The sequence below is a fragment of the Quercus lobata genome, chromosome 8, assembly GCF_001633185.2.
Source record: "Quercus lobata isolate SW786 chromosome 8, ValleyOak3.0 Primary Assembly, whole genome shotgun sequence".
NCBI lineage: Eukaryota > Viridiplantae > Streptophyta > Magnoliopsida > Fagales > Fagaceae > Quercus > Quercus lobata.
Window position 1 is genome coordinate 7,576,328 of NC_044911.1, and position 15,378 is coordinate 7,591,705.

Below are 15,378 nucleotides of genomic sequence, written 5' to 3' on the forward strand. Positions count from 1 at the left end.
TAAATAGTTTATTGATGACATAACTATTGATCTTTAATTTTCTAGAAATTTTGCAAACATGGATAACATAAGAAGAAAATATACTCCAATGGTGGATTTGTCAAAATTCATCTCCAATAAAAAGATATTAAGTAAGATTGTAACCTTAGGTTACAACCAATTTTGTAATAAACTTTATCCAGAGCAACAATTTGTGTTAGTGGGTTATGCTCCTATTGTGTCATGGCAAGGGTTTTCAAATACATAGCTTAATTCTAATCCAATTTATTTAATAATCATGTTAAAATCAGGGATTGCATTACGACCTGCCCCCCAAAACAAAAATATATAAAATAAATTTTTTGTTTTTGTTTTGACTCCTAAAATAAAATTTTGAACACGCTTACCCTAATTTTTTTAAAACCTAGCTGAAATTAACTTAAATATGATCATCTTAGTACTATTTTCACAAAAAAGTTAAGTGGTAAGTTGTAAGTTGTAACTTTTTTTATATGGACCTGCAACTAACATAACTTTGTTACCTACATTTAACGACTTGCCACCTAAATTTTGTTGTGAAATTTTTGTGAAAGTGTTGTATTAATAGCATCGCTCTTAAAATATTTAGTTTTATAAGAAAGAAAAAAATGTTCTAGATTTTTGCTCTTCGATTAAAAAAAAAAAAAAAAAAAAACCCTTCTCTCTTAGACTTTGGCTTACTTTGGCATTGACAATGGAATAAAGTTGTTTTTCCCGTACTTTTCTTCTTCATCAACAAAAAATTACATTAGCAATACAACCAACATAACTGTATCTACATCTGTGTTATATTAAATGTTTGATTAGTTATTTGACAAAAATGTATGATTAATTATTTAATTCTATTTGTTTATACATTCAATAGTTGTTGTCTTACTGATCTTTAAACCATTAATAATTTTTTAAGACTATTATACAATATAGTTGTGCCACCTAAATTTTGTTGTGAAATTTTTGTGAAAGTGTTGTATTAATAGCATTGCTCTTAAAATATTTAATTTTATAAGAAAGAAAAAAATGTTTCAGATTTTTGCTCTTCGATTATAAAAATAAATTAAAAAAAAAAAAAAAAAAAAAAACCTTCTCTCTTGGACTTTGGCTTACTTTAGCATTGACAGTGGAATGAAATTGTTTTTCCTGCACTTTCTTCTTCACCAGCAAAAAATTACACTAGCGATACAACCAACATATCTGTATCCACATCTATGTTATATTAAATGTTTGATTAGTTATTTGACAAAATTGTATGATTAATTATTTAATTATATTTGTTTATGCATTCAATAGTTGTTGTCTTACTGATCTTTAAACCATTAATAAATTTTAGACTATTGTACAATATAGTTGTTTTGTATACTAAATTGTATGGAAGTGGTATATAAAGAAAAAAAAAAGTAGTCATTTTTGTTTTCTTCCCTACCCACGATAAAATTTCTAGCTCCACCAATGCTGACCCCCCTAGATAAAAAATCATGAAGCCGCTACTGGTCAAAATCTCTCAATCTTAACACAATATGCTTATTAAGTGAGTTGGCATGACTATACCAATTTTGACTCATTTTATACACAATCTAAGAAAAACAACCCGAAAATATATTTTTCTCACTATTTTGGATAAAAAGGGTTAGAATCCAAATGCATGTATGATAAAAATGACATTTATTCATATAAATAGAATATTCTCAAGGTGATTGAAAGTAGGACTGTAAATGAACAAAGCTGGTTACTAACATCTCGAGCTCAGTTCATGAAAAAGCTTGTTTATGTTCTTTTGTTTATAAAACAATTCAAGTTAAGCCTTAAGTTTAGACTTGAATACTAAATGAACTAAGCTCAAACATTATAATGTGTTTATGAACAAGTTCGTGAATAGGGGTGATGCTAGAGCTACTACGGGGGTTCAAATGAACCCCCTGACTTGAAAGAGGAAAACAAAATTATGTATATAATATTTTTTTTATTAGTTCAATTTACCATTAAAAATATTATTGCATACCCTGACTTAAATCTTACTCATTCTAATCACATATCAGGCAGCCTAGTCCAAAATCAAATAACAACACAAATAGTAGATCTCTCTTTAATGAATCTCATCTCACTCTTCTCAATTTGATTATCTCAGTATCTTTCAACTCTAAAATTAAAGAGTGAATATTTGTGAGTTGTAAGTGTCTCTCTATCTATTATAAATTCCCTTTATTATAAATTTATATTTTATGTGTGTGTGCGCACGTGTGTGTGTCTAATATGTGTTTTATTTTTATTATTTTTTTGTTATAATGTTATTTATGTGAATTATAATGTATGTGAATATGTTCATGTATAGTATAAATATAATCTAACTTTTATAATTTAATAATTAGAATATATAGAGGGTTTGTCACACGTGTGTATATTGTTATCAAGTTATAATAATTTTTTGTTACAAAGTTAGTCATTGTTCAAGAATTTGATTGGTTAAATAGACATTTAGTGTATTATTTATATATAGATGAGTATAGTCGTGTTGATCAATAATTAATAAAGTGCAAGTGAATTGATTTTTGTCATTTAGATTAAAACATTTTTATAAAACAATGAGAAATAGATAATTGAAATTGCATAAAAATAAAAAGATAAATAAAATCAACAAAATAAAATTGTCAAATCTACATTGACAATAGATAATGATAGCTAATAATAAACTATCATGTAATGATTTTAAAATATGAAAACTTGTAGAAAGAAATTGTAAAAATTCATGTCTTTGCAATTTTTTTAGTGATAACTAGATATATTCAAATTATATTTTTATTAAATTATATTTAATTTAAGTTTCTTAATAACTCCCCTCAAAAATATTCCTAGAGCTGTCACCGTTCGTGAACATGAGGGCTCGATTTAACTATATATAATATTATATATTTATATGTATACTTGTCTAAAAATATTTTTATACACTTGAAATTTTTTTTTTTTAGAGTAACTTATACACTTGAAATTTGATTGTATAGGTTTGTCAATATGTATATTGATGGTTGATTATTGTTAGTAGCTTATTGATGATATAAAGAGTCTATTTGTAGTAAAAATTCATAAAATTGTGAATGGGTAAAATATTTTAGTCATGAAATCATAGTATATAGAAAAATAATAAGTTAATAATCAAAAAGAGCAAAATGTGACTACAAAATCTTGCTTGATACTGATGAGCTCGAGCTCATATTGCTTACACGTTGACGGGTTTTGACACGATGTGTTCAATGTGACTAGCATTGCCGCCCCTGGTCCGAGTCTCGAACCTTACACGTACGAATTGCAGTTTAAAATCTTAGCGTCGAAGATATATAGACTCCCCCTAACGGCGTCGTATCGTAGCATTTTCTCTAATCTCTCTATCTACGCATCTCTCTCTCTCTCTCTCTCTGGGAATCAGATTCAATGGCGGGCGAGAACGAGCCAGCGAAGCTTCTCCTACCGTATCTCCAACGCGCCGATGAGTTACAAAAGCACGAGCCTCTCGTCGCTTATTACTGTATGTCTCTCTCTCTCTCTGCATTTTCTATCTAAAACCCTAAATCACTCTGACTACGACGCCGTATAGTATAGTCCTCCAATCTGTTTGCGATTATGAGCAGGTCGATTATACGCAATGGAACGAGGGCTCAAAATACCACAAAGCGAGCGCACCAAAACCACCAATTCCCTCCTTATTTCCCTCATGAAACAGCTCGAAAAGGTCTCTCTCTCTCTCTCTCTCTTTTATTTATTTATTATTATTGCTCTAGATCGGTATTTTTTATTTTATTTACTGTTTGATTGCGGAGAAAATCATTAGAAAAACCTAAAAATTTTAATCTGATTTGAATTTTGCACTGCTACTGAGGCTTCTGAGCAGAGCGTCTTAATTTGCCAGTTGCCTAATCTGAATGTGCTAAAACAATTGATGGGAACCGCTTTGCGGCTTAAAACTTTTTACGATATGTTTCTGCTGCCTGTATTGCCCTCACATTGTTTCTGAATTTTTCGCCCATATTGAGAAATGATAATTCGTGATTGCTCTTTCCGTTGGATTTGAATCTTATTAATCATGAACACAAGGATTTGTTTACCATTTATGTGGATTTGATTGGAGTTTATGTTCTTTTGAATTGCTTGGCGAGTTGTGGTGTGAGGTGGGGGTTGTTAGGGTTATCAATTTGTTGATTTTTTGGTATGAAGGATTATAAATTTTGAAGCTTTTGATAGTGGAGGTAATGAAGTGTGTATGAAAGTAATGGTAATTATGTGCTCCTAAGCATGAGCATAAACTGCCCCTGGCTTTCTTGGCACTTGGCTCTGGCAGGTTGGTTCAGTTGCCGGTAGGTTTTACTGACTAAAGGCGAGTCCATAGGGCTCTTCTTTAGAAAGGTTCCCTATGTTATCAAAGAAACTAATGGTAGCTACTATATTGCCCTGAACTTCGGTGAGTTATTATGGTGCTCTGAGTGATAATACGAATTTTGGACCAAAGTTTTTATTGGGAAATTTTGAAATTTTTATTGGTTTCAAGAATTATGGAATAATGTCCTTTTCATTAGTTTTGCCTCAAGGAAAGGCCAATGGGAGATTTAAACTAGTGACCCTTCATGAGGCGTGGCCCCCTACTAATTGTACTACCCCTTGGGGTTATAATGTCCCTTTTTAACGTTGGATAACACACTGTTGACATCATGATTTACAACCTTCGTTTTGGTTGTATATTTTATGCATATTAGAATATAAATTGTAAAAATTTTCATTTACTGTTTGGTTGCTTTGAAAACTCCTAAAAATTTTATCTGATTTGTGTTGGCACTGGTACTGAGGCTTCCAAGCAGAGCATCTTAATTTGCCAGTTGCCTAATCTGAATGTGCGAAAACAATCATTGGGAACCGCTTTGCAGCTTAAAACCTTATAAAATATGTTTCTGCTGCCTGTAATGCCCTCACATTGTTTATGGATGGTGAGAGTTTGTGTTTGCTCTTTCGTTAGATAGGTCTTAGGTTTAAATCTTATTACTTTATGAACGAAAGGATTTGTTTATTTTTTGTATATTGTTTATCTGTATTTGATCAAAGATTAGATTCATTGATTTGTTGATAGTATTGGTATGGAGGATTAGATTTTGAAGCTTTTGAGAGTGGAGGTAAAATTACTTTGTGTGAAACTAATGGTAACTAAAATGCTGTACCAAAGTTTGTGAAGTTATTATTATGGTGCTCAGAGTGACAATTCAATTTTGGACTTGACAGTTTTTATAGGGAAATTTCCAAATTCTTTTTGATTACAAAAGAGGTTTGGAATAATGTCCTTATTTTTTTAGTTTTGGCCCCAAGGGGACGGAGAATTAGAAATTTGAACTAGTGGCCTCTACTTCATGAGTCATGGTTCCCAGCTGAATGTGCTACAGTTTGGCATTCATAATATCCCATTTTAATGTTGAATAATACTTACTGTGGAATCATGATTCAAAGCCATTGTTACAGTTTTATATTTTATTCATTTTAGAATATAAATAGGAAATATTCATTTACCGTTTGGTTGCTGGTATAATTGGTAAAATCTAAAGGTTTAGTCTGATTTGTATTTGCACTGGTACTGCGGCTTCCAAGCAAAGGTTAATTAGCTGGTTGCCTAATCTGAGTGTGCCAGAACAATTGTTGGGAACCGCTTTGCAGCTTAAACTTTATGTGGTATGTTTCTGCTGCCTGTAATGCCCTCACATCGTTTATGAATTCTTGTGAAGTCATTATCGACCTCTGAGTGATAATTCAAATTTTGGACTTAATTTTATAGGGGAATATCCAAACTCTTTGGTTCCAAAGAATTTTGGAATATGTTCTTTCTTTTTGGGTTGAACTTTAGCCTCAAGGGAAGGGGGAATGGGAGATTTATAATAGTGACCTTACTTCATGAGGTGTGGTACCTAGTTGATTGTGCCACCCCTTGGGATTATTAATTTCCTGTTTTATCATTGAACAGCACTTCCTGTTGAAATTTTGATTCAAAACCATCGTTACAGTCATATATTTTATGCATATTAGAATATATGTAGTAAATATTTCATTTATTGTTTGGTTGTTGGGAAACTCATAGAAACTAAAAATTTAGTCTGATTTGTATTTGCACTGGTATTAAGTCTTCCGAGCAGAGCATTAATTTGCCGGTTGCCTAATCTGAATGTGCTAAAACAATTTGGGAACCGCTTTGCAGCTTAAACTTGATACAATATGTTTCTGCTGCCTGTAATGCCCTCACATATGAATTTTCATTGACACTGGTAATTTATTTTTGCTCTTTAGTTGGATAGGTCTCGTGCTTAAATCTTATTAATCATGAACAAAAGGATTTCTTTACTTTTTGTGTACCTTTTATGTGTATTTGAGTAGAGTTTAGGGTTGTCTGTTCACTCTGTTGATAGTTTTGGTAAGGAGAATTATAAATTTTGTAGCTTTGAGCGTGGAGGCAATTACTTTGTGTGAAACTAATAGTAACTAGAATGTTATTGTTTACTCCCCAGTGGTAGGTCCAAAGGGCCTTGCCTTGGTGAGGTTCCACATCATAAAAAAGAAAAAAAGAAAAATGTTGTCTGAAGTTTGTGAAGTTATTGTGGTGCTCCAAGTGATAATTTGAATTTTGAAATGTTTGGAATAATGTCCCTTTTCTCAGATTTGGCCCCAAGGGAGGGTGAATGGGAGATTAAAACTAGTGACCACCTCTTCATGAGGCATGGTCCCTAGCAGCTTGTGCTATTCTTTGGGGTTAATAATATCCTGATTTAACGTTGAATTATACTTATGTGGAAATCATGCTCTAAGACCATTATTTTGGTTCTATATTTCATGCATATTAGAATTAATAGTAAATATTTCATTTACTGTTTGTCTGCTGGGAAAACTGTTGCAAATTTAAATGTTGGTCTGATTTGTATTTGCACTGGTACTGAGGCTTTCAAGCAGAGTGTCAATTTTCCTGTTGCCTAATCCAAATGTGCTAAAACATTTTTTGGCAACCACTTCGCTGCTTGGACTTTATACAATATGTTTCTTCTGCCTGTAATGCCCTCACATTGTTCATATATTTTGCTCCATAGTGAGAGTTTGTGGTTGCTTGTGGGATAGGTTTTAGGCTTAAATGTTATTAATATGGTGACAAAAGTTGATCATTTTTAAAGAATGAAATGATTTCCTTAACAAAAGTTGGTCATTTTTTAAGAATGAAATGATTTCTTTACTTCTTATATGCTGCTTCTTTGGATTTGACTGGAGAGTATGTTCTTTCAAAATGTGGGGTTTTCATTCGGTTTATCAATTTGTTTATAATTCTAGTGCTTCAGGGTGGAAGCAATTACTACAAGCGACGCTCATTGTAACTAGAATTTTGTTTGAACTTCGAAGTTCATGAAGTTATTACGGTCCTCCAAGCGTTAAATTTGAATCTTGGATTTGCTTATTTATAGGGAAATTTCCAAGTTCTTATTGTTTCAAATAGAAGTTTGGGATATTGCCCCATTTGATGATGACTAATACTTAAGCTGAAATCATTATTGAAAACCATTGAAATGGTTGTATATTAGAATTTAGAACATCATGAGGTTAATTCTTTATAAGATGTCATAGTTATTTTTAAGAGTGGAAACTTTGAATTTTTATTTATTATTATTATGTTTTTTTTGGTGGGGCATTCTAAGGAGCAACTAGCCCATAGGCTCGATTCTGTTCCATCCTATACCTTCTATCCTACATGCCTGTTTGGGATGCACTTATAAGCTAACTTATTGCTTATTTTTCTTACTATTTGCGGGTCTCACGTGAGTCACCCACTTATTTTATTTAACTTTTACCTTTTATTTATAATACTTTCAGCAAAAAGTTAGATAAGCTATTCCCAAACGGATACGTATCACTCAGTTTTATAGTTACAATGGACTTATCAAGTAGATATTGTGAAAGAATATCTACTGACATTGAGTTGTTGTAGGAGATAGATGGAACTTGGTGTGTGTGTGTTTGATAAATAACAATCTTATTGATAAAAAAAAAAAGAGCCCCAAGTACACAGGGAGTATACATGGGAGCATGAAAATCAACCTTTCAAAGTACAAAGATCAAGCATATCTATTAATGAATACATGGAAAAAGAACCCCAATCTAACATCCAATAAAACAAAGTCCTCAAAACTTCAAGCATTATGTAGGCAGAACTTTTTTTTTTTGAGAGTAATAATGGAAAAATTCATTGATATAAAAAAATTAAGTCGCCCAAGTATACAGGGAGTATAAAAAACTTGTCTCTTGAAGATCTATAGAAATTTATTAAGTTTGTTTAATCTCAATATCTCTCACCATATTGATGTCTACTGCCATTTGTCCTTTACAGGACAAGAAGTCACTAAAGTTGGGGCCTGAAGACCGATTGCATCTGGAGGGTTTTGCCTTAAATGTCTTTGCGAAGGCAGACAAGCAAGATCGTGCAGGACGAGCTGACTTGTATGTCGAATCTTGTTTCTCATATATGACTATCATTTTAAAAGACGTTGAATGCTATTGCCTCTTGACTAACCTCTAGTTATATTCTTAGAGACTCTAGTCTGTCTACACCTATAGTTGTAATCTTAGAGACTATAGTTTATCTACACCTCTTGTTGTGAGGCACTGATGAAATGAATAACTCATGACTTGAGGGTCCTTTGTTTCATTATTTTCACAAGATTTGAATATGGAAATCTAGCAATGTGACCTAAACAGTTGATGGTTGATGACTTTTGCAAATTAGTTGATGGTTGTGGTAGAGTATAGTGATGGTATATGTGATTTGTAATGTATGTAAATGCCTGGTGTTGGGTATGGTATCGATATAACGAATTAACAATCTTGTAAAAACATTACAACGACAACAACTAAGGCTTAGTTCAACCTATCAACAAAAAAAATAAAATAAAATAAAACAACTAAGGCTTAGTTCCAAAATTTTTGGGATCAACTATGAATTCTCAATAGATTAGTCAGGGTTGGCTATATGTATTTTTTTCCATCATTCTATTCTATCCAAAGTTATACTCTTTGTTACTTTCTTAATTGACATGTCTTTTTTCACTAATACAAATGTCATTTTTGGTCTTTCTCTACCTTTTTTGGTTTCCTTAACTTGAATAAACTCGCTCTTTCTCACTGGTGCATTAATCTCTCTCATGACCAAACCATCTTAAGTGACTCTCAACACTCTCATTTTAATTACTCATTTTATGAATGTTGTTTCTTAACAACCCAACATTTGGAGTACCATGGAACATAGCAGGTTGTATGAAATTAAATCTTTTATTTAATAGGTATTCTACGATGACACAACTTTTGATGCACTTGTCTACTTCATCCACTTGCTCTTATCTTTGATTCACATCCTCTTCAGTCTCTCCATCCTTATGAATTATTGGTCCAAGATATCATAAGCTCTCTCTTTTTTGGTCAAGTCTTATAACCCTTTCATCTTTGTTTCAATTTAATTGAAAGCCTTTAGATTCTTCTTTCCAAATTTCTTACTTGACATAAACTCTACGTTTGATTTCATCCACTAAAACCATATCATTTACAAAAATCATACACCAAGGACTTCCTCTTGAATCAATTCTAGTGAGCTCATCCATCACTAATGCAAAGAGATTTGGACTTAGTGTGTGTTTGTATTCAACTTATTCACGTTCACGTTTTCTACTTTGCGTTTTTGTTCTTTTTTTTTTTTTTTTTTTTTTTTTTTTTTTTTTTGGTTTTCATGCGTTTTTGGAGTATTGCGGTTACTGTTCATTGAACAGTAACCGCAAATGTTGACTTTCTGCAGTGAACAGTGCACATGTGCACTGTTTACGGACCCACAAATTTCATTTTTTATCAATTTTTCATTAAAAATGGGTCCCACAGCACTATTCATACATTTAAAAATTATTTTGCTACAGTGTTTTCAGTTTTCAGTTTTCAGTTTCAGCAAAATAAGTTCTATCCAAACACACCCTTAGTGCTGATTCTTGATGCAAACCTATAGTAATAGGAAACTCACTTATAATGCCTTCACTTGTTCTCACTAGTTACAATATGTATCCTTAATCAACTTAATATATTTTAGAGGAACTTTACCTATCAAAAAATATATATATATATATACACACACACTTCAAAGGAACTTTTTCTTTTTTTACCCCTCTTGGGACCCTATCATATGCTTTTTCTAGGTCAATAAAACCATATGAAGATCTTTACTGGCCTCTCCCATATTTTTCTATTAGGCATCTAAGTAAGAAAATAGCTTCTATGCAAATCACTTTGACATAAAACCAAATTGATTCTATAATATTTTTGTTTTGTTTATTAACCTATGTTCAATTACTCTCTCCTAAAATTTCATAGTGTGATTCATTTTATTTATTTATTTAAATTCTACAGTATTTTGTACAATTTTAAAGATCTCTCTTGCTGTTGTAAATAGTTATTAGAGTACTCCTCCACTCACTAGGCATTTTGTTAACACTAGATCTCATTGAAAAAGTTTGTGAATCAGCACTAACCCACATCATCCAAGCACTTCCAAACTTCAACAAGGATTTCACCTGTTCTCACGGCTTCCCATTTTCATCTTCCTCAATCTGTCCTTTACCTTGATTATCCTAAATCTTGGAACAAAGAGTTAATAATATAGGAGATACGACTTTTAGGACTCCTCATTATTTCTAACTTTTCGCACTTATATGGCTTGCAACTTCATTTTAATTTTCGTCAATAAACCTGAGCCATTGAGGGCTTATAGTTTACTAGTAGAGACTTCGCAATGTGAATCACCTTAAAACGCTTCTGATGAATCATTATGTTTGTAAGGGGGGAAAAAGAAACAAAAATAAAAGTTGTTCATCATGCTTGAAAGGGGGAAAAATGAAACAAAAAGAAGAGTTGTTTTCCCTCAATGAGGATCAAGTTACACTTAATGTGATTTTAAGCAATGTTAAACTACTCACTAAATTTTTATTGAATCATATATACATATATACATACATAATGCAACTGATTTCACATTTATTTTTTTTGAACTTTTTACAGGAATACCGCAAAAACATTTTATGCTGCAAGCATTTTCTTTGAGATTATCAACCAGTTTGGGGTACTCCAATTTGATGTGAGTTCTGATCATGTTATTTATGGCCTTAGTAACTCTTTGTGATATTAGGAACATAGAATAGGCTTTCACTTATCAAAAACATAGGATAGCTTTTTTATAGTTTTCAAGCAATAGCCCTCTTTTACAGCTTGAGGAGAAGCAGAAGTATGCAGCTTGGAAAGCAGCAGATATAAGGAAAGCTTTAAAAGAAGGAAGGAAGCCAAACCCAGGCCCGCCTGCTGGTGATGATGATCTGTCAATTCCCTCACTTAGTGGCTCATATGTATGGTTCTAAACTCTAATTTAGATTACTCTTGTAAAATAAAACAACGGGATTTTATTAGAATTATCTGGAATAAGCAATGAAATGTGACACACACATACATGCACGTGTATATTTTCTTGGGAACCCTTTTGCCCTCTCTCTCTCTCTTCTGGGGGGTGGGGAACATGTTTACATTCATACAATAATATTCTCACTCTTCTTCTCCCCTTGTTAGCTCATTATGTTAAATGAAACTATATTTTAAATAATTTTAGTTTATTGGTTCATGAATATGGTAAAGAAGAAATAATTTTTGCTTAATTGTAGCAAGGAATCGATTTGTTTGCTTTTCCATGATGGATCATAATCTTGGATACTGTGGAAAATGTCTTACAGTTTAAGAAGCTGACTCCAAAAAAGTGTTTTTTTTTGCATTTTACCCACTGATTTAATAAATGTTCACTTCGAAACTCTTGATTTTTAATTGCTCATAAATCAAAAGTTGCTTGCGTTAGGTAATATTCTTAAGAATGACAATTCTAAGAAATCTTTTATTATATTTATCTTTGCAGGATATTGGGCCAAGCGAAACTGCAGTTACCAGTCCTGGACCTGAATCTGATCCATCACTTCAGTTCCATGATAAAGGAAACAGCCTGCATTCTACACAAAGTCTTCCATCGTCACGGGGCCATGATATTGACAACCCGCATTCTACAAACATTCCTCCAGCTGCTCAGTTCCATGATAGGGATGACCAACATTCTCCAATCATTCCTCCAGCAGTTCAGTTCCATGATAAAGACAACCAGCGTTCAACCTATGTTTCACCATCACCTCCTTCTTACCCTACTTCCAGTTACCCATCCCACGACTTTCATCCACCACCCGCAACAAACAGTTCAGAAAGTCCTACTTATCCTCAGCCATACCACCATCAATCTTACCCACAAGAACCTCAACAGCATCTGCCTTCCAATTTCCCTCCTCATGAAACTTCCTCTTACTCTTATCCCCATTTCCAAACTTATCCAAGTTTTTCAGAAAGTAGCCTCCCTGCAGTTCCATCTAACTATCCTTCTTACTATCAGGGCTCTGATGCTTCCTACTCTCATCACACAGCTCCTCCTGTGACAAACTACACACCAAATGCCCCACAGCGTTCGAGCAGCACAAATGGGACTGTTTCAGAACCTTCCCCTGCTGCTGCTCAAACATATCAATATGACAGTAACTATCAGCCATCACCCGAGAAAATTGCCGAGGCACATAAAGCTGCAAGATTTGCGGTAGGGGCGCTGGCATTTGACGACGTGTCAATTGCAGTAGACTACTTGAAGAAATCGCTTGAATTGCTGACAAAACCATCCGCCAGTCACTAAGTCTTTAATGTCCGGCAGAATGGCATTTTAGAGTTGGTTCTGTATTCTGTTTCGTATTTTGCATGGTTTGATTTGTAAATATTATTTGGAATCATAAATGAAATGCCAAGGGTTTTATTTATGTTATGAGACTGTGAATGTAATTATTGATACACCACAGATTCTTTTGCTGCTTTATGAGTCTGATTATATGGATTCAAGATGGTAACAAGCGGGAGTGGGTTTGCCTCCCATCATACAGACCAATACTGTTTCTTATGTTGCTTTTGAATCCTAGATCCCCTTAACATGTTGCTCCTTGCACATAAAAAATGTTGATGTAAGAACATATTAATTTCAGACCTAATGGCCTGTTGGAATCAGTCTGGATTCAACTTTATGTGACAACAGTAATAATGTTTCCTATGTTGTTTTTGAATCCTAAATCCCCGTACATGTTGTCCCTGCACATAAAAAACTTTTGATGTAAGAACATATTAATTTCAGACCTAACGGGCCATGGACAGTGCGAATCGGTCTGGATTTAGCTTTATATGACAACAGTAATAACTCAAGAAGAGCAATAATGGTTTCCTAAGTGTTTTTTTTATTTGAATCCTAAACCACTTAGAGCATCTCCAGTAGCTTTTCCAAATTTTTGTACTGTTTGAAGAATGAACAGTGATATTTAGTTTTTATCTACCTATTTTTTCAAATACACTTCTAACAGATTCTCTATCTCATTTAAATATTATTTCTTCATTCATTGTTTATTCTTTTTTTAATCATCATTTATTCTTTTTTTAACAAATATATTTTTCAATGAAAAATGTTATGTTCACAACATTTTACGCAATACTTTTACAACAAAATTTATGTGGAAAGTTGTTACTAGTTCTAATTTGAACCCACTATTGAAATTATTTTTTTATTCGTCAATATTAACTAATAACAATCTATTACTTAAAATTTATTGTGAAAATATTATAAAAATATTGTGGTAGTATTTTTCAATTAGAATTTTTTTATTTTTTATATTATTTTTCTTCCTTTCATTTCATTTTCATCCACGTTTCATTTCTGTTTTTCTTTTTTTCTTTTTCTTGTTTTTCTCCTCCACACAAGACACACAACCCCCCCCCCCCTTCTTTTTATTTTCTTTTTCACCTCAAGAACATTCCAGCGCTTCATATCAGAGAAAAGAGAGAGAGGAGGGATTGGCTTGGACCTCCACCGCATGCATCTCCACCGTTGCTCGTCGTCCTCCCCACCGATCGGCTTAGGTCAGATCGGCTTGTTTTTTTTTTTTTTTTTTTTCATACTTGATTGTTCTAATTCAACTTTATTTTAAGAATTGGATTTTGTTTTGTATTTTGTGTTTGGATTATGTGAGAAACGGGGTCAGATCGGCTTGTTTTTTTTTTTTTTTTTTTTTTTTTTTTTTTTTTTTTCATATTTGCTTGTTCTAATTCAACTTTATTTTAAGAATTAGATTTTGTTTTGTGTTTGGATTATGTGAGAAACGGAGAGAATGCGAGAAAAAAAGAAATCCGGAGGAGAGAAAGAATTGATATAATAGTAGCTGGGATAATTTTTTAAGCAAAAAAATTGATTTGAAGGTGCTACAGTGTTCTCTAGATTTAGAGAACTACTGTTGCAACTTCAAAAAAAATTTGGAGAACCTGCTGGAGCGTGAACCGTAACATTTGGTGGTCCAAAAATGGCTTTACAGTGACGGTTGGAGATGCTCTTACAAGCCGCTCCTTGCACATAAAAATCGTTGATGTAAGAACATATTAATTTTAGACCTAACCACGGACAGTGGGAATCGGATCTGGATTCAGCTTTATGTGACAACAGCAAGAACTCCAGAAGAGCAATAATTCTGGGCTGTCTCAAATAAGCATGTAATGTCGGATTGTCGAAGGATGGAGTGGTCAGTGGTCATAGAGCTCAAGAAGAGCAACAAATTTCTGGACTGTCTCAAATGTAATGCCAGAGATGCGTTGGTGTGGAAATTATTAGTCAAGCATGAGGCTCAAGCATCAGACTATTTTTACTTTCTCTGTCTTTTTTTTTTTTTTTTGGTTCAGAATTGTTAAGACACTGTTGTTAACATATGTTGATAACAACTGAAGAAAGAGAATTGCTTCTAAATTGTCTCAAAAAAGTATTGTGATGTCAGAGACTCAGAATGCCTGTCACATAAAATAAGTGGTTCATATTATTAAGGCAAAATTGTTAACTAGTGGCAGTGATCTTGGAACCCTCAATTGTTTGGTTGAGCCTGAGGCTCAACTCAGGCGTGGTTTTGTAAGAACAGAAAAGGAAAAGGCCATTACTTCTGGGCCGTCTCAAATCTCAATAAGTATGTACCATGTACTATGTAGTGTCGGTTGTGTCGTGCCAAAAAGTGGTCATATGAATAATTAGGAAAAGGAAGTGATCATAGAACAAACATTATGTGGCCCAAGTTTTTTGGACTTCGTGATACTGGTGGTGTCTGCCCAGTTAATACACAATACGCTGTCTTCACATAAATATAAAGTTAAAACAGTCCAGTTAATGGGGGTAAAAAAATACAAAATTGCTTG

General features: G+C 33.0%; 1 protein-coding gene across 1 annotated transcript; it reads left to right on the forward strand.

The window, feature by feature from the left end:
* Nucleotides 1–3,279: 3,279 nt before the first annotated feature.
* Nucleotides 3,280–13,050, forward strand: LOC115957298 (protein HOMOLOG OF MAMMALIAN LYST-INTERACTING PROTEIN 5). Its single transcript, XM_031075514.1, has 6 exons — nt 3,280–3,532; nt 3,636–3,736; nt 8,399–8,508; nt 11,101–11,176; nt 11,307–11,441; nt 11,996–13,050. The coding sequence occupies exons 1-6, from the start codon at nt 3,439–3,441 to the stop codon at nt 12,803–12,805; spliced, it is 1,326 nt and encodes a 441-aa protein (XP_030931374.1). The 5' UTR covers nt 3,280–3,438; the 3' UTR covers nt 12,806–13,050.
* Nucleotides 13,051–15,378: the final 2,328 nt, after the last annotated feature.